Source organism: Pan paniscus, chromosome 5 (genome assembly GCF_029289425.2).
Source record: "Pan paniscus chromosome 5, NHGRI_mPanPan1-v2.0_pri, whole genome shotgun sequence".
In the NCBI taxonomy this organism is placed as follows: Eukaryota; Metazoa; Chordata; class Mammalia; order Primates; family Hominidae; genus Pan; species Pan paniscus.
Window position 1 is genome coordinate 129,575,298 of NC_073254.2, and position 26,142 is coordinate 129,601,439.

The following is a 26,142-nucleotide window of genomic DNA, read 5'->3' on the forward strand; positions in this document are numbered from 1 at the left end:
GACTACTGGGTACATAACGAAATGAAGGCAGAAGTAAAGATGTTCTTTGAAATCAATGAGAACAAGGACACAACATACCAGAATCTCTGGGACACATTTAAAGCAGTGTGTAGAGGGAAAGTTATAACACTAAATGCCCACAAGAGAAAGCAGGCAAGATCTAAAATTGACACCCTATCATCACAATTAAAAGAAATAGAGAAGCAAGAGCAAACAAATTCAAAAGCTAGCAGAAGGGAAGAAATAACTAAGATCAGAGCAGAACTGAAGGAGATAGAGACATAAAAAACCCTTCAAAAAATCAATGAATCCAGGACCTGGGTTTTTGAAAAGATCAACAAAATTGATAGACTGCTAGCAAGACTAATGAAAAAGAAAAGAGAGAAGAATTAAATAGATGCAACAAAAAATGATAAAGGGGATATCACCACTAATCCCACAGAAATACAAACTGCCATCAGAGAATACTATAAACACTTCTACGCAAATAAACTAGAAAATCTAGAAGAAATGGATAAATTCCTGGACACATACACCCTCCCAAGACTAAACCAGGAAGAAGCTGAATCCCTGAATAGACCAATAACAGGTTCTGAAATTGAGGCAATAATTAATAGCCTACCAACCAAAAACAGTCTAGGACCAGACAGATTCACGGCTGAATTCTACCAGAGGTACAAATAGGAGCTGGTACCATTCCTTATGAAACTATTCCAATCAATGGGAAAAGGGAATCCTCTGAGTTCACGTCCTTTGTAGGGACATGGATGAAGCTGGAAACCATCATTCTCAGCAAAATATTGCAAGGACAGAAAACCAAACACCGCATGTTTTCACTCATAGGTGGGAATTGAACAATGAGAACACTTGGACACAGGAAGGGGAACATCACACACTGGGGCCTGTTGTGGGGTGGGGGAAGCGGGGAGGGATAGCATTAGGAGATATACCTAATGCAAATGACGAGTTAATGGGTGCAGCACACCAACATGGCACATGTATACATATGTAACAACCCTGCACATTGTGCACATGTACCCTAGAACTTAAAGTAAAAAAAAAAAAAAAAAAGAAAAAGGGAATCCTCCCTAATTCATTTTATAAGGCCAACATCATCCTGATACGAAAGCCTGGCAGAGGCACAACAAAAAAAGAGAATTTTAGACCAATGTCCCTGATGAACATGGATGCAAAAATCCTCAATAAAATACTGGCAAACTGAATCCAGCAGCACATCAAAAAGCTTATCCACCACGATCAAGTTGACTTCATCCCTGGGATGCAAGGCTGGTTCAACATACGCAAATCAATAAACATAATCCAGCATATAAACAGAACAAAAGACAAAAACCACATGGTTATCTCAATAAATGCAGAAAAGGCCTTCAAGAAAATTCAACAGTGCTTCATGCTAAAAACTCTCAATAAACTAGTTATTGATGAGACGTATCTAAAAATAATAAGAGCTATCTATGACAAACCCACAGCCAATATCATACTGAATGGGCAAAAACTGGAAGCATTCCCTTTGAAAACTGGCACAAGACAGGGATGCCCTCTCTCACCACTCCTATTCAACATAGTGTTGGAAGTTCTGGCCAGGGCAATCAGGCAAGAGAAAGAAATAAAGGGTATTCAATTAGGAAAAGAGGAAATCAAATTGTCCCTGTTTGCAAATGACATGATTGTATATTTAGAAAACCCCATCGTCTCAGCCCAAAATCTCCTTAAGCTGATAAACAACTTCAGCAAAGTCTCCAGGATACAAAATCAATGTGCAAAAATCACAAGCATTCCTATACACCAATAACAGACAAACAGAGAGCCAAATCATGAGTGAACTCTCAATCACAATTGCTTCAAAGAGAATAAAATACCTAGGAATCCAACTTACAAGGTACGTGAAGGACCTCTTCAAGGAGAACTACAAACCACTGTTCAACGAAATAAAAGGGGATACAAACAAATGGAAGAACATTCCATGCTCATGGATAGGAAGAATCAATATTGTGAAAATGGCCATACTGCCCAAGGTAATTTATAGATTCAATGCCATCCCCATCAAGCTACCAATGACTTTCTTCACAGAATTGGAAAAAACTACTTTAAAGTTCATATGCAACCAAAAAAGAGCCCGTATTGCCAAGACAATCCTAAGCCAAAAGAACAAAGTGGGAGGCATCATCCTACCTGACTTCAAACTATACTACAAGGCTACAGTAACCAAAACAGCATGGTACTGGTACCAAAACAGAGATATAGACCAGTGGAACAGAATAGAGCCCCTGGAAATAATACCACACATCTACAACCATCTGATCTTTGACAAATCTGACAAAAACAAGAAATGGGGAAAGGATTCCCTATTTAATAAATGGTGCTGGGAAAACTGGCTAGCCATATGTAGAAAGCTAAAACTGGATCCTTTCCTTACATCTTATACAAAAATTAATTCAAGATGGATTAAAGACTTAAATGTTAGACCTAAAACCATAAAAACCCTAGAAACAAACCTAGGCAATACCATTCAGGACATAGACATGGGCAAGGACTTCATGACTAAAATACCAAAAGCAATGGCAACAAAAACCAAACTTGACAAATGGATCTAATTAAACTAAGGAGGTTCTGCCCAGCAAAAGAAACTACCATCAGAGTGAACAGGCAACCTACAGAATGGGAGAAAATTTTTGCAATCTACCCATCTGACAAAGGGCTAGTATCCAGAATCCACAAAGAACTTAAACAAATTTACAAGAAAAAATCGAACAACCCCACCAAAAAGTGGGCAAAGGATATGAACAGACACTTCTCAAAAGAAGACATTTCTGCAGCCAAAAAACACATGAAAAAATGCTCATCATTACTGGCCGTCAGAGAAATGCAAATCAAAACCATGATGAGATACCATCTCACACCAGTTAGAATGGCAATCATTAAAAAGTCAGGAAACAACAGGTGCTGGAGAGGATGTGGAGAAATAGGAATGCTTTTACACTGTTGGTGGGACTGTAAACTAGTTCAACCATTGTGGAAGACAATGTGGCGATTCCTCAAGGATCTAGAACTAGAAATACCATTTGACCCAGCCATCCCATTACTGGGCACATACCAAAGGATTATCAATCATGCTGCTATAAAGACACATGCACACGTATGTTTATTGTTGCACTATTCACAATAGCAAAGACTTGGAACCAACCCAAATGTCCATCAATGATAGACTGGATTAAGAAAATGTGGCACATATACACCATGGAATACTATGCAGCCATTAAAAAGGATGAGCTCATGTGCTTTGTAGGGACATGGATGAAGCTGGAAACCATCATTCTCAGCAAACTATCACAAGGATAGAAAACCAAACACTGCAAGTTTTCACTCATAGGTGGGAATTGAACAATGAGAACACTTGGACACATGGTTGGGAGCATCACACACTGGAGCCTGTCGTGGGGTGGGGGAAGGGGGGAGGGATAGCATTAGGAGGTATACCTAATGTAAATGACAAGTTAACGGGTGCAGCACACCAACACGGCACATGTATACATATGTAACAAACCTGCATGTTGTGCACATGTACCCTCTATAGAACTTAAAGTATAATAATAATAATAAAAAGAAAAACCACCTATAGAATACAACATGCACTATTTGAGTGATAGGTATGCTAAAACCTCAGACTTCACCACTATATGTGATTCATCCATGTAACCAAAACCCACTTGTACCCCTAAAACTACTGAAATAAAAAAAAATTTTAATGCATTAGGAGAGAGGCAATAAGGTGGAGAAGGTAAACCAGTGACATGGAGGATAACAAGTCTCTGAAGAATCCAGAGAAAAAGTACAAAGAGATGAGAACTATCAGGAAAAAGAAGATTAACGTGGTTGAGAAACAATAGTTATCTGACCAAAAATAATAAACGATCCTGAAAAAGGAATCTGAAGCAATAACTGAAGAAAGGCATTTTGAGCTAGACAAAGATTGTGATATGAAGACAAAAAGAGCTCAATGAATTCCAGGGTAAATCATTCACATACCAGCAAAGTTTTAACAAATAATGGCATTGAAAAGGATCCTTTGAGCACCCCTGCAGGAAAAGAACGGAAAGAACAGAAATGAGGGAATATCTTGACTTTTCCATGTGTAGAAGACAATGAAGCAATGTCAACATGAGGAATTCTGAGAAGAAAAGGTTATGACAATGATTTAATAGACTCTAAGTTGTTTTATATGTGTGAAAGCAATAGATTTGCAGAAAAATTACAAAATATGCCACGCTGGATCCTTAAAAAGTTGCTCAAAGATGTAGACCAGATGACTAAGAGATGAATCAAAATTAAAATCTCAAGAATAAGGTCATGTGGAATTTGGGAGAAATCCAAATGGAATTATCATTATCCTAATACCACATAGCTACAGAAATCCACAGCCTGTTCTAGTGGACTGGACAAAACTGGCCACACTCATGAGCATTCAACAATGTGGAGAAGTTATGCCTCTTTCCAAAATGCTATCTGAAGGAAGTTTATAAACAAATAATTTCCATATAGTTATTGTTTATTGAAAATAACTCTCTTGTAGGACTTTAAAAATGTCCGAGAGGAAACCTTTCTCTCAAGCCAAAGTCTAATTGGATCACAGTTAGATAAAAACAAAACAAAACACCATTCTTAAAAAAGCTAAAAGGAAATACATTAGAATGTTAAGTATCATTGCCTTTTGTTGTCAGATCAATGACGATTTCCCCCATCTTTCTATTTGTATAATTTCTGTATTTTCTATAGTTAGCACATATTTTTATCAAACCTGGATAGATGTATGATTTTGAAACACACAGTTCAACATCAACTGTATCAAAACTACGATCACTGTCTTTAATAGACATTTTTCAAATTTCTATTCAATATATTCATTAATTTTGACCTGCAGATACAGTGTACAGCTAAATGATTCTAGAGTTTTTATTTTCAGGATCAGATTTTTCTCAGGTATGCTACTGTGCTTTTTCCATGATATAAGGAATAATTGACAAAACTTATTTTTCAGGCAGAATGTTTTTCCTATAGCAGTAGTTCTCAACTGTTAGTATGTATAAGAATCACTGGGGTGTTCATTAAAATGTAGATTCCTAAATTCCATCCTAGACTTACTGAACCAGAGCCTGCATAGAGCTCAGAGGCTTACCTTAAAATAAGAACCATAGGTGATTCTGATACAGCTGATCTACCACCTATACTATGAAAAAATATTTCTCTTTTATGTGAAACTCTAAAGTCTCAGTTAAGCATTTAAGAATTTGAGCAGATGATTACTTATTTCTTGGGTGAAATAATGAATGTGCGCCTAGGCATTCCTGCAACCTGCATCTGTGGAAAGGCAGTATGATAGATACTGTTGGTTGGCTCCCTCAACCCCCCTCTCATCTTCTATTCCATTGGCTTCTACCATCTAGGCAAGGAAGCCAAGTCCAAATTAAATTCCCAGATTCCCTGCAAGTAGGGGTAGACGACGATACAATATTCTGCTCAATGAAATGTAGGTGAAAGTCTCTGTGAACTATCTATTTCTTGAATTAGAAATAAAAAGTAAAAGCTTGCAAGAGGAGACATTGTGTCTGGATGCAGCAGCCACCTATGGATTGTGAGGATGGAGTCAGATACTGGAGAGAAGTACAGGAGGAAAGAAGATGCTTGGGGCTTCAATATCTTTTTAAGTGAACAAACCAGCCTGGGGCTCTTAGATATGCATAATACTTAATATACTTGTCAGAATGAAACACATGCACATATAAGCTGTGAAATATGAATTGTGTAATTTTCATTAATTTCCCTTAGTCTTGCTTCTTTTATAAGCTCACAGCAGTTCCAGGCCCTTAACTGCTCCAGACTAGCATCCAGTTACAGGTATCTGAAGACCTTTTAGTTTGTAGGATGAATTTCAGATTCAATACTAACTCTGCTTGAAAGCATTTGCAAGCCTCTTTCCCACCACAGGTGGGTACCCTATGTTCCTGCTTTAAGCCCACTCTCTAGTCCTTGGAGTGGTTTTCATTGCCTACAGACTCCTTCTTGCCTTGCCCCATCCACCAAATGAGACCTCTGAGGTAGGGCTTAAAGAGTTAATGCTCTCATATTAACATTTAAAATGCTCTTATATTTGCATTTAAAAATGGCATTGCACACCATAAAGATGAACTGTAAAATTCATGCTAATAATTTAAAATTTTAATTTAATTTTTCTTTACTTAGAGCAACATTAAATAGCAAAAAAATAGCATGACAAATTGAGAGACAGACTATGGAAGAAAGGAAAAACCGTTATATTTTACTACCTTTAATGACACTTTTTTCCTGCTTTTTGAACAACATGCCCCACAAATTACATAGCCAGCTGTGCTCCTGTGTGCCAGTGCTGGGGCAGAGCAGACTCTGCTTTCCTACCACACTTCAAACTGTGGGATTTGGACTCAATGGCTGCTCTCTGGGGGCTCATCTCTCCATTCTCAGCCAGCTTCCATTTTACCAACAGGTATACATACACATACCCAAACAGACACATTAATGCACACGAGTAGAATTAAGAACTTGCTATCAATAAAGTCTAACCTGCTTCAGGCTCAGTTTCAGGGACCTCAGATGCTTCAAACTCCTCAGGTAACCATGACCCTCGGGTATCGTGAGATGCCTCAGGCTCTTCGTGAACTTCCAACTCATCACCTTCAATCTCCTCTTCATCCTCATTATCAGTCTCTTCAGCTTCTAAAAAAATTTGAAGAAATAAATTATCATTTGATTGAAGTCAACAAATATTTATTGGGTGTTGATAAGTGCTGAAGCCAAACAAAGAATATGAAATGGTCCCTGCCCTCCTAGAGTATGTAGTTTAATGGGGGAGATAGAAAAATTATCTATTTATTATAGCTATTCACATGTAGTGGTAAAGGATGATAGTCATCTGCTCAGAGTGCTGTATGAGTACCAGACTAGGGGTTCATTCAAAAATGAAATGTTTGTGGCAGTTCCAAACATCCTTACAGTAAATCTAGAAATAGCCCAATGTCCAAAGAAATGGCTACATCAGCACCATTCAATATAGTAGCCACTAGCTACATGTGGCTATTGAGTACTTGAAATGAGGCTAGTCCAAATTGATATATACTGTAAGTATAAAACATACAGTGAATTTTAAAGATTTAATATGAAAAACTAAATATAAAATATGTGACTTTTAGAAAATTTAAAGTTCCATGTGTGGCTTATGTTTCTAATGGGTAGCACCAGGTTAGATTATATATATAATGATTGATTTTCTTACAGCTAACTAAAAATAATAAATCATGTAGTGTATTAATCAATATATTAAATGTAAATACAAAATACAAAAATTAGCTGGGTGTGGTGGCACACACCTGTAGCCCCAGCTACTCAGGAGGCTTAGCAGGAGAATCGCTTGAACCCAGGAGGTAGAGGTTGCAGTGAGCTGAGACTGTGTCACTGCACTCCAGCCTGGGTCATGGAATGAGACTCTGGCTCAAAACAAACAAACAAACAAACAAACAACCCAGAACTAGTAGCCGGTTTAATAACTACCACAATTTTGGAACAGTGATAAACATATAAAGATATGTAAAACTATAATGTGATATGAAAACATCTTCATTTCTTTTGGTGACAAAGTCAAGGTATTGCTAATATTATTGTGGTTTGTTGCCTATATTAATTGCACATTGAAGGAAATAATAAATTTCAGTTAAATGTTAGTGAAAATAAATTCGGAATTATTTTCCAATTAAGTTCACACACCCCTGAATTTTACCCATAGACCCTAGGTTAAGAACTCCAGTCTTTTTTTTTTAACATCTGTCTTATCTTTTTAAAATTTTTTTATTCCAAATGTTTTTGAGGAACAGGTGGTGTTTTGTTCCATGGAAAAGTTCTTTGGTGGTGATTTCTGAGGTTTTGGTACACCTATCATCCAAGCACTATACACTGTACCCAATGTGTAGTCTTTTATTCCTCATCTCCCTCCCACCTTCCCCGCAAATTCCCGAAGTCTAGTATATCATTCTTATGCCTTTGTGCCCTCATAGTTTAGCTCTCACTTATAAGTGAGAACATACAATGTTTGATTTTCTATTCCTGAGTTACCTCACTTAGAATAATGGTCTCCAACTCCATCCAGGTTGCTGCAAAAACCATTATTTCATTCCTTTTTATGGCTGAGTAGTATTCCATGGAATATATATATATCACATGTTCTTTATCCACTTGTTGGTTGATGGCATTTAGGCTTGTGCTGCTATAAACGTGTGTGTGCAAGTGTCTTTTTCAAACAATGATTTCTTTTCCTATGGGGAGATACCCAGTAGTGGAATTGCTGGATCAAATGGTAGTTTTATTTTTAGTTCTTTAAGGAATTGCCATAGTGTTTTCCATAGTGTTGTACTGGTTTACATTCCCACAAGCAGTGTAAAACTGTTTCCCTTTCATCACATCCATGCCAACATCTATTATTTTTTGATTTTTTAATTATGGCCATTCTTACAGGAGTAAGGTGGTATGTCACTATGGTTTTGATTTGCATTTCCCTGATAATTAGTGATGTTGAGCATTTTTTCATATATTCGCTGGCCATTTGTATATCTTCTTTTGAGAACCGTCTATTCATGTTCTTAACCCACTTTCTGATGGGATTATTATTTTTTTTTCTTGCTGATTTGAGTTCCTTTTAGATTCTGGATATTAGTCCTTTGTCAGATCCATAGTTTGTGAAGATTTTCTCCCACTCTGTGGGTTGTCTGTTTACTCTGCTGATTATTTCTTTTGCTGTGCAGAAGATTTTTAGTTTAATTAAGTCACATCTATTTATCTTTTTGCTTTTGGGTTCTTGGGCATGAACTCTTCGCCTAAGCCAATGTCTATAATAGTTTTTTGATGTTATCTTCTAGAATTTTTATGGTTTCAGGTCTTAGATTTAAGTCCTTGATCCATCTTCAGTTGATTTCTGTATAAGGTGAGAGACAAAGATCCAGCTTCATTCTTCACTGTGGCTTGCCAATTATCCCAGCACCATTTGTTGAATAGGGTGTCCTTTCTCCATTTTATGTTTTGTTTGTTTGTTTTTTTCTTTGTCCAAGATCAGTTGGCTGTAAATATTTGACTGTATTTCTGGGTTCTCTATTCTGTTCCATTGGTCTATGTGCCAATTTTTATAGCAGTACCATGCTGTTTTGGTAACTATATCCTTGAAGTATAGTTTGAAGTTGGGTAATGTGATGCCTATAGATTTGTTGTTTTTGCTTAGTCTTCCTTGGCTATGTGGGATCTTTTTGTGTTCCATTTGAATTTTAGGATGTTTTTTTCTAGTTCTGTGAAGAATAATGATGGTATTTTGATGGGAATTACATTGGATTTGTAGATTGCTTTTGGCAGTATGGTTATTTTCACATGCTCATGGATTCTACCCATCCATGAGCATGGGATGTGTTTTCATTTGTTTGTGTCATTCATGATTTCTTTCAGCAGTGTTTTGTAGTTTTCCTTGTAGAGATCTTTCACCTCCTTGGTTAGGTGTATATACATATATATACTTTTTTTTTTTTTTTTTTGCAGCTGTTGTAAAAGGGGTTGAGTTCTTGATTTCATTCTCAGCTTGGTCATTGTTGTTATATAGCAGTGCTACTAATTTGTGTACATTGATTTTGTATCCCAAAACTTTACTGAATTCATTTATCAGATCTAGGAGCTTTTTCAGATGAGTATTTAGAATTTTCTAGGTATATGATCATATCATCAATGAACAGCAACAGTTTGACTTCCTCTTCACTGATTTAAATGCTCTTTATTTCTTTCTTCTGTCTGATTCCTCCAGCTAGGACTTCCAGTACAATGTTGAATAGCAGTGGTGAAAGTGGGCATCCTTGTCTTGTTCTAGTTCTCAGTGGGAATGCTTTTAGCTTTTCCCCTTTCAGTATAATGTTGGCTGTGGGTTTGTCATAGATTTCTTTTTTTTTTTTTTTTGAGACAGACTCTCACTCTGTCACCTAGGCTGGAGTGCAGTGGCATGATCTCAGCTCACTGCAACCTCCACCTCCTAGGTTCAAGCGATTCTCCTGCCTCAGCTTTCTGAGTAGCTGGGACTACAGGCACCCGCCACCATGCCTGGCTAGTTTTTTGTATTTTTAGTAGAGATGGGGTTTCACCGTGTTAGCCAGGATGGTCTCAATCTCCCAACCTTGTGATCGGCCCACCTCGGCCTCCCAAAGTGCTGGGATTACAGGTGTGAGCCACTGTGCCCAGCCATAGATGGCTTTTATTACCTTGAGGTGTGTTCCTTTTATGCCCATTTTTCTGAGGGTTTTAATCATAAAGGGGTGCTGGATTTTGTCAAATGCTTTTTCTGCATCTATTGAGATGATCATAAGATTTTTGTTTTTACCTCTGTTTACATAGTGTATCACATTTATTGACTTGTGTATGTTAAACCATCCCTGCATCCCTGGTATGAAACCCATTTGATCATGGTGTATTATCTTTTTGACATGCTATTGAATTTAGTTAGTATTTTGTTGATGATTTTTGCATCTATGTTCATCAGGGATATTGGTCTGGTTCCTTTTTTTAAAATGTCCTTTCTTGGTTTTGGTATTAGAGTGATACTGGCATCATAGAATGATTTAGGGAGGATTCCCTCTCTCTCTATCTTTTGGAATAGTTTCAGTAAGATTGGTACCAATTCTTTGAATACCTGATAGAAATCAGCTGTGAATCCATCTGGTCCTGGACCTTTTCTTGTTGGAAAATTTTAAATTACTGTTTTCAATCTTGCTACTTGTTATTGGTCTGTTAGGGGCTTCTATTTCTTCCTGATTTAATCTAGAAGGGTTGTTTACTTCCGGGAATTTATCCATCTCCTCTAGATTTTCTAGTTTGTGTGCATAAAGGTGTTCATAGTAGCCTTGAATGATCTTTTGTGTTTCTGTGGTATTGGCTGTAATAACTCCTTCCTTCCTTCCTTCCTTTCTCTCTCTTTCTTTTTCTTTCTTTCTTTTTCTTTCCTTCTTTCCTCCTTTCTTTCTTCTTTCTTTTTCTTTCTTTCTTTCTTTCTTTCTTTCTTTTTTGTTTTCTTCCTTTCTTCCTTTCTTTCTCTTTTTTTTTTTTTCTTTTTAGATAGCCTGTTGTCCAGGCTGGAGTGCAGTGACACGATCTCAGCTCACTGCAACCTCTGCCTCCCAGGTTCAAGTGATTCTCCTGCCTCAGACTCCCAAGTAGCTGGGATTACAGGCGTGCACCACCACGCCTGGCTAATTTTTAAAAAATTTTTAGTAGAAACAGGGTTTCACCATGTTAGCCAGGCTGGTCCTGAACTCCTGACCTCAGATGATCCACCCACCTCAGCCTCCCAAAGTGCGGGATTACAGGCATGAGCCACCATGCCCAGCTGATTTTTGTATTTTTAGTAGAGATGGGGTTTCGCCATGTTGGCCAGGCTGGTCTCGAACTCCTGACCTCAAGTGATCCGCCCTCCTCAGCCTCCCAAAGTGCTGGGATTACAGGCATAAGCCACCACACCTGGCCTCCTGTTACATTTCTAATTGAGCTTATTTGAATCTTCTCTCTTCTTTTTTTGGTTAATCTCACTAATGATCTATCAATTTTGCTTATCTTTTCAAAGAACCAGCTTTTTGTTTCATTTATCTTTTATTTATTTATTTTTTTGTTTCAATTTTATTTAGTTCTGCTCTGATCTTCATTATTTCTTTTCTTCTGTTTTGGGGATCTTGGGTTCGGGTTTGGGTTTGGGTTGTTCTTGCTTCTCTAGTTCCTTGAGGTGTGACCTTAGATTGTCTATTTGTGTTCTTTCAGACTTTTTGATGTAAGCATTTAATACTATGAACTTTCCTCTTTGGACCACTTTTGCTGCATCCCAGAAGTTTTGATAAGTTGTGTCACTGTTATTGTTCAGTTCAAATAATTTTTAAATTTCCTTCTTGATTTAATTGTTGGCCTAAAGAACATTCAGGGGCAGGTTGTCTAATTTCCATGTATTTGTATAGTTTTGAGTGTTCCTTTTGGAGTTTATTTCCAATTTTATTCCACTGTGGTCTGAGAGAGTACTCGGTATAATTTTGATTTTCTTAAATTCGCTGAGACCTGTTTTGTGGCCTATCATGTGATCTATCTTGGAGGATATTCCATGTGCTGATGAACAGAATGTATATTCTGCAGTTGTTGGGTAGAATGTTCTGTAATTATCTGTAAAATCTATTTGCTCTAGGGTGTAGTTTAAGTCCACTGAAAAACTCCAATCTTAAAAGAAACTGTTACAGTGAGTTATATAATGAAGATGGGAGTTTAATCATAAAGAGAGTAAGTGGGTAATAAGAGATTTGCTGTCTTCTCAACTCCTGTAGGATGGTTCTAACGAAGTAATTCCAACAGCTGTGTGTCACCTGTGTCAAGAGCAACGATTTAAAGACAAGCTGTGTGTGCTATTCTGCTGTGTATCACTTGCAGAAGGTGTATGAGTAGGTATCTCTGTCAAGAGTCATTTTCCTATGAATCCATTACTTCAGTAACAATATTATTTAGTATACAAACTGGAACACTTTAAGAATAAAAGGTACTATAAAGACTTCAAGAATATAGGCATAAACCTGGGCTTTCATGGACAAATTGGGAAATGTGATCACCCAGTCTATAATTCACTTGAAATACTGCAATTGCTTGCAGTAACAATACCATGACACATCATCAGTCATAGCAATCTGTGCTTGCCTTTTGCCTTCACTTTCATAAGTTCCAGTAGCCTTCGATTTTCTTCTTCGAGTCTCAATTCCTCTTCTGTGGCTTTTCTGAAATGAAAAGGTTCAAATTTAATTATCTTTGGAAATTCAGACTTCTCACACTATTACAGGATTAAATGCTTATAGTGTTAAAAATAAAGATTAAATCTTATTATACTTACTTTACAATGTATATTTTTAAATTACTCATGTTGAGACTAGTTACTTTTCAGCATTTTCTTCTGGGGGAGAAAAACTGGAATGTTATACTTTGAAAAACTTTGTCTATTAATTAGGAAACCTGTCAAAAATAAGAAAGGATTACCTAACTGTACGTTGAAAAGGCAAATGGAAGGATTTGTAGCATTTTTCCTCTGATTTAATGGTAAATGTTCACAATATAATGTTAAGTAAGAAAAGTCAAATATAAAACTATATGTATAATATAATTTTAATTTGGTATTTAGAATGCATATAAATGAGGATTAAAAGTCTAGGAGAAAACCAATCAAATGGTCAACATGGATGATGGCATATAAGTGTTTTAAGTTTTCTTTAACTTTTTGCATTAAAATTTTTTCTATATTGAATAAGCAGAACATTTGTAAATTTATCTTTCTAATAAGAAAAAAACCCTAATTATTTTATTTTTAACACAGTAGTGATGAAATTTAAAGAGACCTGGAATACGGAGACTTAAAAACCTGGAGGGAATCTGTTTTTCATTAGGATTGAAGCACCAAACCTGCCTTAACGATGGTAAAGAAAGGTGGACGGAAAGTTAGTAAAATGCTGGAGAAAGGCAACATTTATTAAAAATTAAAATGTTTGATCTAGAAATCTATATCTAGGAATTTAGCCCTCAGAAACAGGAATACTACTGCACAAAGAAACATACAAAAGAATGTTGACTGAATCTTTAAAAAATTTTAACAAAAAATTATATCAGGTATTCATCGGTTAAGGAAGAGCCCATTCATGTCAGCAGCATACACTGGGGGCACAGCTTTCCTCAGACCTATTATTTTCTCATACTCCGCGTTCTTTGCATCCATTTTCCCTTCTTTTGAAAGCTAGTTACACATAAGACATTACTACACCTCTTCTCCCAGCAGGTCGGCTGCCTGTTAATGGAGGACATTCTCTCACTGCATTCCAAATCCTGTGTTCCTGCCGGAAGTCTTGGCATAATTCAAGTTCTCTTTGCTCGTGACTCAGCCCTCTGAGGCTACTGAGTGTTGTTTCTGAACTCCTTTCCCATTTTGTCTGTGTGTGAACAGGCAGTTATTCTGCAGGCATACCTTGCCTTATTGTGCTTTGCTTCATTGCGCTTTACAGATATCATGTTTGTTTTTTTTGTTTTTGTTTTTTTGTTTTGTTTTGTTTTACAAGTTGAGGGTTTGTGGCAACCCTGCAATGAGCAACTCTGTTTCAAACTTCCTCATTATTATTATGTGTCAGTGATCTGTGATCAATGGCCTTTGATGTTACTATTATCATTGTTTTGGGGCACCATGAACCACATCTATATAAGACGGTGAACTTAATTGATAGATGCTGTGGGTGTTGTGACTGCTCCACTGACTGGCTGATCCCTTGACTCCCTCCCTCTCCTCAGGCCTCCCTATTCTCTAAGACACAATACTATTGAAATGAGGCCAATTAATAACCTTACAATGGCCTCCAGCTTTTTAAGTGAAAAAAAGAGCCCCACATTTGTCACTTTAAATCAAAAGCTAGAAATGGCTAAGCTTAGTGAGGAAGGTATATTGAAGGCTGAGATAGTCCAAAAGCTATGCCTCTGGTGCAAAATAGTTAGCCAAGTTGTGAATGCCAAAGAAATGTTCTTCAAGGAAATTAAATGTGCTACTCCAGTGAATACACTAATGATACAAAAGTAAAACAGCCTTACTATTGATATGGAGAAAGTTTTTGAGTGGTCTGATTAGATCAAACCAGCCACAACATTCCCTTAAGCCAAAGTCTAATCAGGAGCAAGGCCCTAATTCGCTTCAATTCTGTGATGGCTGAGAGAGGCAAGGAACCTGGAGAAGAAAAGTTTGAAGCTAGCAGAAGTTGGTTCATGAGGCTTAAGGAAAGAAGCCATCTCTGTAATATCAAAATGCAGTGCAAGGTGAAGCAGGCAAGTGCTGATGTAGGAGCTGCAATAAGTTATTTAGAAGACCTAGCTAAGACCATAGACAAAGGTGGCTACACTAAACAACAGATTTTTCAATGTCAACAAACAGGCTTCTATTGGAAGAAGATGCCATCTAGGACTTTCAGAGTTAGAGAGGAGAAGTCAATGCCTGGCTTCAAAGCTTTAAGGGACAGGCTGACACTCTTATTAAGGGCTTGTGCAGCTGGTGAAGCTAATGCCCATTTCCCAGTCCAAAAATCCTAGGCCCCCTAATTAACTATGCTAAATCTACTCTGCCTGTGCTCTACAAATAGAACAAAGCCTAGATGCCAGTACATCTGTTTACAGCATGCTTTACTGAGTATTTTAACTGCTGTTGAGATCTACTGCTTAGAAAAAAAGATTAATTTCAAAATATTACTGCCCATTGACAATGCACATTGTCACCCAAGAGCTCTGATGAAGACACATAAGGAGAATGAATGTTTTCATGCCTGCTAATGCAACATCCATACTGCAGCCCATGGATCAAAGAGTAATTTTGACTTTTAAGTCTAATTATTAAGAAACACATTTCATAAGACTACAGCTGTCATAGATAGTGATTCCTCTAATAGATCTGAGCAAAGTAAATTGAAAACCTTCTGGAAAGGATTTACCATTGCAGAAGCCATTAAGAACATTCATGATTTGTGGGAGGAGGTCAAAATATCCACATTAACAGGAATTTGGAAGAAGGTGATTCCAACCCTCATGGATTACTTCAATAAGTTCAGGACTGTAATGAAGGAAGTAACTGCAGATGTAGTGAAAATAGCAAGATAATTAGAATTAGAAGTGAAGCCTAAATTGCTGCAATCTCATGATCAAACTTGAACAGATGAAGAGTTCTTCTCATGGATGAGAAAAGAAATTGGTTTCTTGAGATGGAATCTATTCTTGGTGAAGATGCTGTGAATACTGTTGAAATTACAACAAAAAATTTAGAATACCACATAAACTTGGTTGATAAAGTAGTGGTGGGTTTGAGAGGACTCACTCCAATTTTGAAAGAAGTTCTACTGTGGGTAAAATGCTATCAAACAACATTACATACTACAGAAAAATATTTTGGGAAAGAAAGAGTAATAAACAGATGCAACAAACTTCATCATTGTCCTAGTTTAAGAAATTTCCATAGCCACCCCAACCTTTGGCAACCACTACATTTATCGGTCAGCAGCCATCAACACTGAGGCAAAACCTTCCACCAGGAAAATGATTGACTCACTAAAGGCTCAGATGATCATCACCATGTTATTTTAAAGCATTTTAAAATTAAGGTATATACATTTTTAGACATAATACTATTGCACACTTAATAGATGACAATATTGTGTAAACATAACTTTTATATGCACTGGGAAGCAAAAAAACTCATGTGACTTGCTTTACTGTGGTGGCCTGGAACCAAACCTGCAATATTTCCAAGCTATGCCTGTACCTCAGATGGGGCTCTTTGTGACATCTTCCTTATCCAAATCCTGGATCAAGTATGTTGCTGCTGAGAATCTAAGACCTGAACAGAACAAGGAAGAATTTTGCTGCCAGTTCTTAGAAATTTCTGTAACCCACTTGGATAGATGATCCAACGACTAACAATATGACAGAAATTATCTTGCCATTTGACTAGCATATTTGGAAACTGATGCTGGAAAAGTTTTAAAATTTAGCATGTCTTTAGATATTTGATCAAGATGCAGTTCTTAATCCTGTTAAGTTCCTCTCTTTTCTAACCAACCTATAAGGCCTTTAAGTGAGTGTCTGACAGTTTTTTAAAAACCATCTTAAATTTTATTTCTGAAGTATAAAGGAAAAAAGTTTGTTTTGAAAAACTCATGTTGAATTTTAAAAATCAACATATAAAAACATAGAAAAGCCTGCTTCAATCTGGGCAGGTGACATTAAGGAGTTTATAAAGACGTAAAAATTTAGAATCAAAAGAAGTAAAGATTGATTATAAAAATAACTTAGAGAATTCCATATGGTTAAAGAGGTGAAGGTAGAATTGACAGAAAGTGGAGAAGATATCTTTTCCTTTTTAAAAAAAGTTAAAGGTATACATATTTTTAATATATTTAAAATGTAGCAGATCTCCAGTCTAGAAATCACATCAACTTTGTTTTACTCTTATGTTGAGATCTCCATCTGTTCTCAAAGATTGGACTAGTTCTCACACACTGGAAAAAGATTAAGTAATTCCTTAATTATCAACAGATTATAGCTGATCTGTAGATTGAGTATAGCTGATTGTAGCTAATTAGTAGATTTGTAACAAAAGTTTTCAAAGCTAAAAGGGAATATAAGTAAGTTTGTAATTATTGTCTGAGTTAAAGTACTGTTTGGTCAATATTTCACATAATAATTTTATTAACTAATTTAACTAAATCATACATATTTGTGTGTTAAATTTCTAAAGGAGTGACTAGCTTAAATGAATAATGAACACTAAAAAATAAAATCCTCTGGCACACATATCAGTTAAACTGCTCTCTACCTCTGTAATTATCCACCTCCCAGCTTCTTCATTTCTAGGGTTTAAAGAGCTCTCCTAAGTCTCAGCTCAAATAGCTAATATTTGAAAGGGAAAAGGAAATAGCATTTAAGAAAGCCATAGGTGCCATCATCAATAGTAGGAAGTTCCATGGATTTACACAGAAAAATTTAATTCTTAAATGTCTAGGCCTTTATTACTTTGAATAGTAGAAATCCCAGTGGACAAATTAAAATGTAAAGTATTTAAAGAGAATTTTTTAGTAAGGAAGAACAATTAGCAAACTAAGTCATTGTTTCTTTTAATATTTTATTCTTCAATCTGAAGGACTTATAGTTTATTAAAGTTTAGTATTGACCCCTGCCATGAACAGATAACTGTGTGGTCACATTTTAAAAAGTCATTCATTATACCCAGATTAGAGAATAAGCCCTCAATGTTAAACCTGTCAAACATAAATAATTAGCCTGGTCTTTCCATGTGTAGAACTTAGTCAGGCTTTGGATTTTAGTCATGTCGCACAAGTACTATATATTTTCATCTGCTTCCTATGATATTGTTTCTTCAATTTGTAAATGCTAGTTAACAAAATTAAGTCACAGACAAATATCATAACAATATATATCTCTTACCCATGCTCATTTTTAAAATAGTGTCTTTTAAGAGCAGATGCTTGATTTAGAATAAGTTTGATATGGGCTGTGAAAACATCACAACTGTGTGCTTTAGAGATTCTGGAAGTATTTGTGAAATCGCTGCTTTTCTTAAAATTAACTAGAATCAGATCAAGATAATAAATTATTTCAATATTAAATATATTCTATAAGTATAATTGCAAGAAGATATTTAACTGCTATAACAGATACATTAATCTGTTTTATCATTCTAGGCAGATTTTACCTTGCTGCTTCTTCTTTTTTTTTCTTTTGTAGCTCTTCTAATAATCTTTCTAAAATCTTAGAGTCAATTTCAGATTTCTTCTGTAAATATATTCTATTAAATAAACATTTTCCTGAAATACAGATAAGGAGACTAATATTACTTTTGTAGCTTATAAAATACAGTGAGATGTATTTTGAAGATTAACACAAACATTATTTCTGCTTATATCTAAATATATTTTCCTTTAAGCATGTATCTAAATAGAGCCCAGATTCTTTAAAATATTAATAGATCATCTTAAATTCTTTTAAAAAGGTATTATGAATACAGTAGAAATAAGTAAAACATGAAAAGAGGTAGTATATTATATTTTTCTCCTGGCAATTCCCATTTTGAATATCTTACTTTAAGAGGCAAACAGAATAATTAAAATTTAGCTCTGCTAAATTTATGTACCTCATTTTTCCTACTTGAGGTGAAGAAGAACTAACATTTAGTCTTTGCCCTCAGCCTTATATGTTATTCATTTAGAAGTTATAGCTTCTAGTTGTGTGTGTGTGCGTGCTAAACTGTAAGCTTTAAAGAAAAATTACAACGGCCAGCTAGAACATTCAACCATCCGGCACTTATTCCTGGCCACCTTCTCAGTATATGGAAGCCTCATTTTGTGTACCTCTAGTTCCTGCAGGGATTGCTGGGGTGGGTATTTCTATCTAGGAAGAGTGGAGAGTTGTCCGTTCTATATTTAACCAAAAATATCAATAACAAAACTTCACTTTCAAATTTACATAATAAATATTTACCAACCATTGTTTTCTGTATCTGATAAATAGATGACCACATCAGGTATAATTCCTTTCTTGATTAAGGCCATCCACAATTCTTTTACAATAGGGCAGTTGTCCACAATCCAGCCTCCATATTTTGGGGCACCAGGAAACCTATCCTTGTTTTCTTCCATTATCTGTGAAAAATTGTACACTGATATTACTATCATAGCTTGACAAGTCAAGGATGCAACCTTGATATGTAATTTTTGTGGATCTTAAACAAGTATCTTTTGAGTTCTTCTTTCAAAAGGAAAGAAAAGGGTGACAATTTTTGAAGCTAAACTTAATTTTAAAGCAATAAAATCGTAAGTTTAAAAAGTTAAGAATGGAGGCTGGGCGAAGTGGTGCATGCCTGTAGTATCAGCTACACAGGAGGCTGAGGCAGGAGGATTGCTTGAGCCCAGGTGTTTGAGGTTGCAGTAAGCTATAATTGTGCCACTGCACCAGTGTCAGACCCTGTCTCTAATGAGACAATGACAACAAAAGTTAACAAAGGGAAGAACAGACTTTGTGAAATAAATATAATAATACATTTTTGCTATATATTACTCAGAGGACAGATCGTGATTCAGAAGGTCTGGGGAATGGCCCTAGAGTCTACATTTCTAACATGCTTCCAGGTGATAATGATGCCTGGACCACTCTAAGTAGAAAGCTCCTGGTCCAGTTTGCCTTTTCAGTGACAACACCCTTCACTTCTCTTCTGCTTTCATTTCTCAGTGTGAGAGCTAAAAGGTACTGAGATGGTTCCTACTGATGGCCGTAGGAAGCATGGAGTCAAAACAACAAAACAAACTTTGCAGGTGCTTAGAGAATTCTGCTAAATTCTTGTCTTCTTGCTTCTCTCCAATAGCAATAGTTTCAACACATATTTGGAAATTAGTAATGTGTATCTATGAAAACACCAATTCTGAGAGCTTCAAACAAGTTTGTGTACCATTAGGTAATCACAAAATATTACAAGTCAAAGGGGAAGAGATGTCAAGAGGGCCAATATTACCCTCTTGACAGGCCTATGCAGAATTTAAAATTATCTGCTTTTTGATTTTTTTTTAGACGAGGTCTTGCTATGTTGCCGAGGCTGGTTTAGAACTCTTGGGCTGAGGCAATCCTGCCCCTTCAGCCTCCTGAGTAGCTGGGACTACAGGCTTGCACCACTATGTCCATCTTGCTTTTTGAATTATTATCTGAATAAGCAGTCTTTTAAAAAATAATTTTAAGCACTTTGAAATGTTTAACATAAGAGAATTAGGGAAAAAGGAAAGCTATGAAGAAGACCTATAAATGGTTAATACAAATTTAACCATTCAAATTTGAAACTGTATTTTTGAAACAAATTTTCAAACAATTTTACAATGTTTCAATTGTTGTTTGAAACAAAACAACATTGAGATATAACTTATAATTTCTCCACCTCATTCAACTTTATTTATTTGTTGTGTATATTCATGGGTTACAAGTGCAATTTTGCTGCATTGATATATTGCACTGTGGTGAAGTCAGGGCTTTCAGTGCATCCATCACCAGAGCAAGGCACACTGTATCAGCCAAGCAAGCTCCCATCATCCACCACTTCCCCACCCCTCTGATACTCTATTGTCCATCATTCCTTATTCTGCTTCCATGTGTACACATTGTTTAGCTCCCAATTGTGAGAACATGCGGTATTTGTCTTTCTGTGTCTGAGTTGTTTCACTTAAGATAATGGCCTCCAGTTCCATCCATGTTACTGCAAAAGACATGATTTCATTCTTCACTAATGAACACTTAGGTTGATTCCGCGGCATTGTTATTGTTAATAGCGCTGCAATAAGCATACTAGTGCAGGTGTCTTTTTGATAAAAAGGCTTCTTTTCCTTTGAGCAGATACTCAATAATGGGATTGCGGTTCAATGGTAGTCTTATTTTTAGTTCTTTGAGAAATCTCTATACCATTTTCATAAAGGTGTACCAATTTACATTCCCATTAACAGTGTATAAATAATTTCCTTTTCTTTGCATCCTTGCCAACATCTGTTTTTTGACTTTTTAATAATAGCTATTCTGACTGGAGTAAGATGCTATTTCATTGTGGTTTTAATGTGCATTTCTCTGATGATTGGTGATGTTGAGGACTTTTTTCATATGTTTGCTGCCTTCTTGTATGTCTTCTTTTCAGAAATGTCTGTTCATGTCCTTGGCCCACTTTTTAATGGGGTTATTTGTTTTTCTCTTCTTGAGTTGTTTGAGTTCCTTGTAGATTCTGGATATTAGCCCTTTGTCAGATGCATTGTTTGCAAATGTTTTCTTCCATTATGTAGATTCTCTGTTTACTCTGTTGATTATTTCTTCAGAAACTTTTCATTTAATTACGTCCCATTTGTCTATTTTTGTTTTTGCTGCATTTCCTTTTGACAACTTAGTTATAAATTCTTTGCCTAATGTCCAGAAGAGTTTTTCCTAGGTTCTCTTTCAGGATTTTTACAGTCTGAGGTCTTACATTTAAGTTTTTAACCCATGTTAATTTTGTATCTGGTGAGAGATAGGGGTCCAGTTTCATTCTTCTGCATATGGCTCTCCAGTTTTCCCAGTACCATTTATTGAATGGGTGTCCTTTCCACAGTGTATATTCTAGTTGACTTTGCCAAAGATCACTTAGTTGTAGGTATGTGGCTTTAGTTCTTGGTTCTCTATTCTTTTCTATCAATCTAAGTGTCATTTTAAAATACCAGTACCATGCTGTTTTGGTTACTATAGCCTTGTAGTATAATTTGAAGTCTGGCAATGTGGTTTCTCCAGCTTTATTCTTTTTGCTTAAGTTTACTTTGGCTATTTGGGCTCTTTTTATTGTTCTGTACAAATTTCATTATTATTTTTTCTAATTCTGTGAAGAATGACATTGGTAATTTTATAGGAATTGCCTTAAATCTGTAGATTGCTTTCAGTACTATACTCATTTCAACAATATTTATTCTTCTGATCCATGAACATGGTATGTTTTCCATTTATTTGTGTTATATATGGTTTCTTTCATCAGTATTTTGTAGTTCTCCTTGTAGAGATCTTTCACCTCCTTGGTTAAATGTATTCCTGGGTATTTTATTATTTTCATAGCCATTATAAATGGGATTGAGTTCTTGATTTGGTTCTCAGCTTGATTGTTATTGGTGTACAGAAATGGCAATTTTTGTATGTTGATTTTGTATCCTGAAACTTTACTGAAGTCATTTATCAAATCTAGCAGTCTTTTGAAGGAGTCTTTAGGGTTTTCTAGGTATAGAAACATATCATCAGTAGAGATTATTTGAGTTCCTCTTTTCCAATTTGGATGCCTTTTATTTCATTCTCTTACCTGATTGCTATAGCTAGGATTTCTAGGACTATGTTGAACAGCAGTGGTGAAACTGGGTATCCTTGTCTTGTTATTAGGGGGAATGCTTTTAACTTTTCCTCATTCAGTAAAATGTTGGCAGTGGGTTTGTTATATATGGCTTTTATTATTTTGAGGTATGTTCCTTCTATGCCTAGTTGGGTAAGGGTTTTTATTATGAAGTGATGCTGGATTTTATTGAATGTTCTTCCTTCATCTATTGATGTTATCACATAGTTTTTTGTTTTTAATTCTGTTTATGTGGTGAATCACATTTATTGATTTGTGCATGTTGAACCAACCTTGCATCTCTGGAATAAAATCCACTTGATTATGCTGGATTTTCTTTGTGTATTTGTTCCTGAATCTGGTTTGCTAGTATGTTTTTGAGGACATCTGCATCTATGTTCATCAGGAATAATGGTCTATAGCTTTCTTTTTTGTTGTGTCCTTGTCTGGCTTTGGTATCAGAGTGATGCTGGCTTCATGGAATGAGTTAGGGAGGATTCACTCCTCCTTGATGTTTTGGAACAGTTTTAGTAGAATTGGTAGCAGTTCTTCCTTTAACATTTAGCAGAATTTGGCTGTAAAACCATCTGGCCCTGGGCTTTTTTGTTACTGTTGAGAGATTTTTAATTACTGATTCAATTTCACTACTCCTTATTGGTCTGTTCAGGTTTTCTATTTCTTCTAGTTCATCTTGGGAGGTTGTATATTTCTTTTTTTTTTTTTTTTTTTTTTTTTTTTTTTTTTTTATTTATTTATTTTTTATTATACTTTAAGTTTTAGGGTACATGTGCACATTGTGCAGGTTAGTTACATATGTATACATGGGCCATGCTGGTGCGCTGCACCCACTAACTCGTCATCTAGCATTAGGTATATCTCCCAATGCTATCCCTCCCCCCTCCCCCCTCCCCACCACAGTCCCCAGAGTATGATATTCCCCTTCCTGTGTCCATGTGATCTCATTGTTCAATTCCCACCTATGAGTGAGAATATGCGGTGTTTGGTTTTTTGTTCTTGCGATAGTTTACTGAGAATGATGGTTTCCAATTTCATCCATGTCCCTACAAAGGATATGAACTCATCATTTTTTATGGCTGCATAGTATTCCATGGTGTATATGTGCCACATTTTCTTAATCCAGTCTATCATTGTTGGACATTTGGGTTGGTTCCAAGTCTTTGCTATTGTGAATAATGCCGCAATAAACATACGTGTGCATGTGTCTTTATAGCAGCATGATTTATAGTCATTTGGGTATATACCCAGTAATGGGATGGCTGGGTCAAATGGTATTTCTAGTTCTAGATCCCTGAGGAATCGCCACACTGACTTCCACAATGGTTGAACTAGTTTACAGTCCCACCAACAGTGTAAAAGTGTTCCTATTTCTCCACATCCTCTCCAGCACCTGTTGTTTCCTGACTTTTTAATGATTGCCATTCTAACTGGGGTGAGATGATATCTCATAGTGGTTTTGATTTGCATTTCTCTGATGGCCAGTGATGATGAGCATTTTTTCATGTGTTTTTTGGCTGCATAAATGTCTTCTTTTGAGAAGTGCCTGTTCATGTCCTTCGCCCACTTTTTGATGGGGTTGTTTGTTTTTTTCTTGTAAATTTGTTTGAGTTCACTGTAGATTCTGGATATTAGCCCTTTGTCAGATGAGTAGGTTGCGAAAATTTTCTCCCATGTTGTAGGTTGCCTATTCGCTCTGATGGTAGTTTCTTTTGCTGTGCAGAAGCTCTTTAGTTTAATTAGATCCCATTTGTCAATTTTGTCTTTTGTTGCCATTGCTTTTGGTGTTTTGGACATGAAGTCCTTGCCCACACCTATGTCCTGAATGGTAATGCCTAGGTTTTCTTCTAGGGTTTTTATGGTTTTAGGTCTAACGTTTAAATCTTTAATCCATCTTGAATTGATTTTTGTATAAGGTGTAAGGAAGGGATCCAGTTTCAGCTTTCTACATATGGCTAGCCAGTTTTCCCAGCACCATTTATTAAATAGGGAATCCTTTCCCCATTGCTTGTTTTTCTCAGGTTTGTCAAAGATCAGATAGTTGTAGGTAAGCGGCGTTATTTCTGAGGGCTCTGTTCTGTTCCATTGATCTATATTTCTGTTTTGGTACCAGTACCATGCTGTTTTGGTTACTGTAGCCTTGTAGTATAGTTTGAAGTCAGGTAGTGTGATGCCTCCAGCTTTGTTCTTTTGGCTTAGGATTGACTTGGCGATGCGGGCTCTCTTTTGGTTCCATATGAACTTTGAAGTAGTTTTTTCCAATTCTGTGAAGAAAGTCATTGGTAGCTTGATGGGGATGGCATTGAATCTGTAAATTACCTTGGGCAGTATGGCCATTTTCACGATATTGATTCTTCCTACCCATGAGCAAGGAATGTTCTTCCATTTGTTTGTATCCTCTTTTATTTCCTTGAGCAGTGGTTTGTAGTTCTCCTTGAAGAGGTGCTTCACATCCCTTGTAAGTTGGATTCCTAGGTATTTTATTCTCTTTGAAGCAATTGTGAATGGGAGTTCACTCATGATTTGGCTCTCTGTTTGTCTGTTGTTGGTGTATAAGAATGCTTGTGATTTTTGTACATTGATTTTGTATCCTGAGACTTTGCTGAAGTTGCTTATCAGCTTAAGGAGATTTTGGGCTGAGACGATGGGGTTTTCTAGATAAACAATCATGTCGTCTGCAAACAGGGACAATTTGACTTCCTCTTTTCCTAATTGAATACCCTTTATTTCCTTCTCCTGCCTGATTGCCCTGGCCAGAACTTCCAACACTATGTTGAATAGGAGCGGTGAGAGAGGGCATCCCTGTCTTGTGCCAGTTTTCAAAGGGAATGCTTCCAGTTTTTGCCCATTCAGTATGATATTGGCTGTGGGTTTGTCATAGATAGCTCTTATTATTTTGAAATATGTCCCATCAATACCTAATTTATTGAGAGTTTTTAGCATGAAGGGTTGTTGAATTTTGTCAAAGGCTTTTTCTGCATCTATTGAGATAATCATGTGGTTTTTGTCTTTGGCTCTGTTTATATGCTGGATTACATTTATTGATTTGCGTATGTTGAACCAGCCTTGCATCCCAGGGATGAAGCCCACTTGATCATGGTGGATAAGCTTTTTGATGTGCTGCTGGATTCGGTTTGCCAGTATTTTATTGAGGATTTTTGCATCAATGTTCATCAAGGATATTGGTCTAAAATTCTCTTTTTTGGTTGTGTCTCTGCCAGGCTTTGGTATCAGAATGATGCTGGCCTCATAAAATGAGTTAGGGAGGATTCCCTCTTTTTCTATTGATTGGAATAGTTTCAGAAGGAATGGTACCAGTTCCTCCTTGTACCTCTGGTAGAATTCGGCTGTGAATCCATCTGGTCCTGGACTCTTTTTGGTTGGTAAACTATTGATTATTGCCACAATTTCAGCTCCTGTTATTGGTCTATTCAGAGATTCAACTTCTTCCTGGTTTAGTCTTGGGAGAGTGTATGTGTCGAGGAATGTGCAGAGGGAAATTTATAGCACTAAATGCCCACAAGAGAAAGCAGGAAAGATCCAAAATTGACACCCTAACATCACAATTAAAAAAACTAGAAAAGCAAGAGCAA

At 36.3% G+C, this 26,142-nt stretch overlaps 1 protein-coding gene across 2 annotated transcripts in view; it reads right to left on the reverse strand.

Annotated features, from left to right (window-relative positions):
* The window catches only part of AK9 (adenylate kinase 9), a 199,535-nt gene that overhangs the window by 73,598 nt on the left and 99,795 nt on the right, over nucleotides 1-26,142 (reverse strand). For both annotated transcript variants that reach the window (XM_057302574.2, XM_055114038.2), the window contains exons 18-21: nucleotides 19,154-19,310; nucleotides 18,365-18,476; nucleotides 12,784-12,860; nucleotides 6,613-6,765 (exon numbers count right to left, since the gene is read on the reverse strand). In XM_057302574.2, coding sequence (XP_057158557.2) covers nucleotides 6,613-6,765; nucleotides 12,784-12,860; nucleotides 18,365-18,476; nucleotides 19,154-19,310 — 499 coding nt within the window. The remainder of the gene's footprint in view (nucleotides 1-6,612; nucleotides 6,766-12,783; nucleotides 12,861-18,364; nucleotides 18,477-19,153; nucleotides 19,311-26,142) is intronic.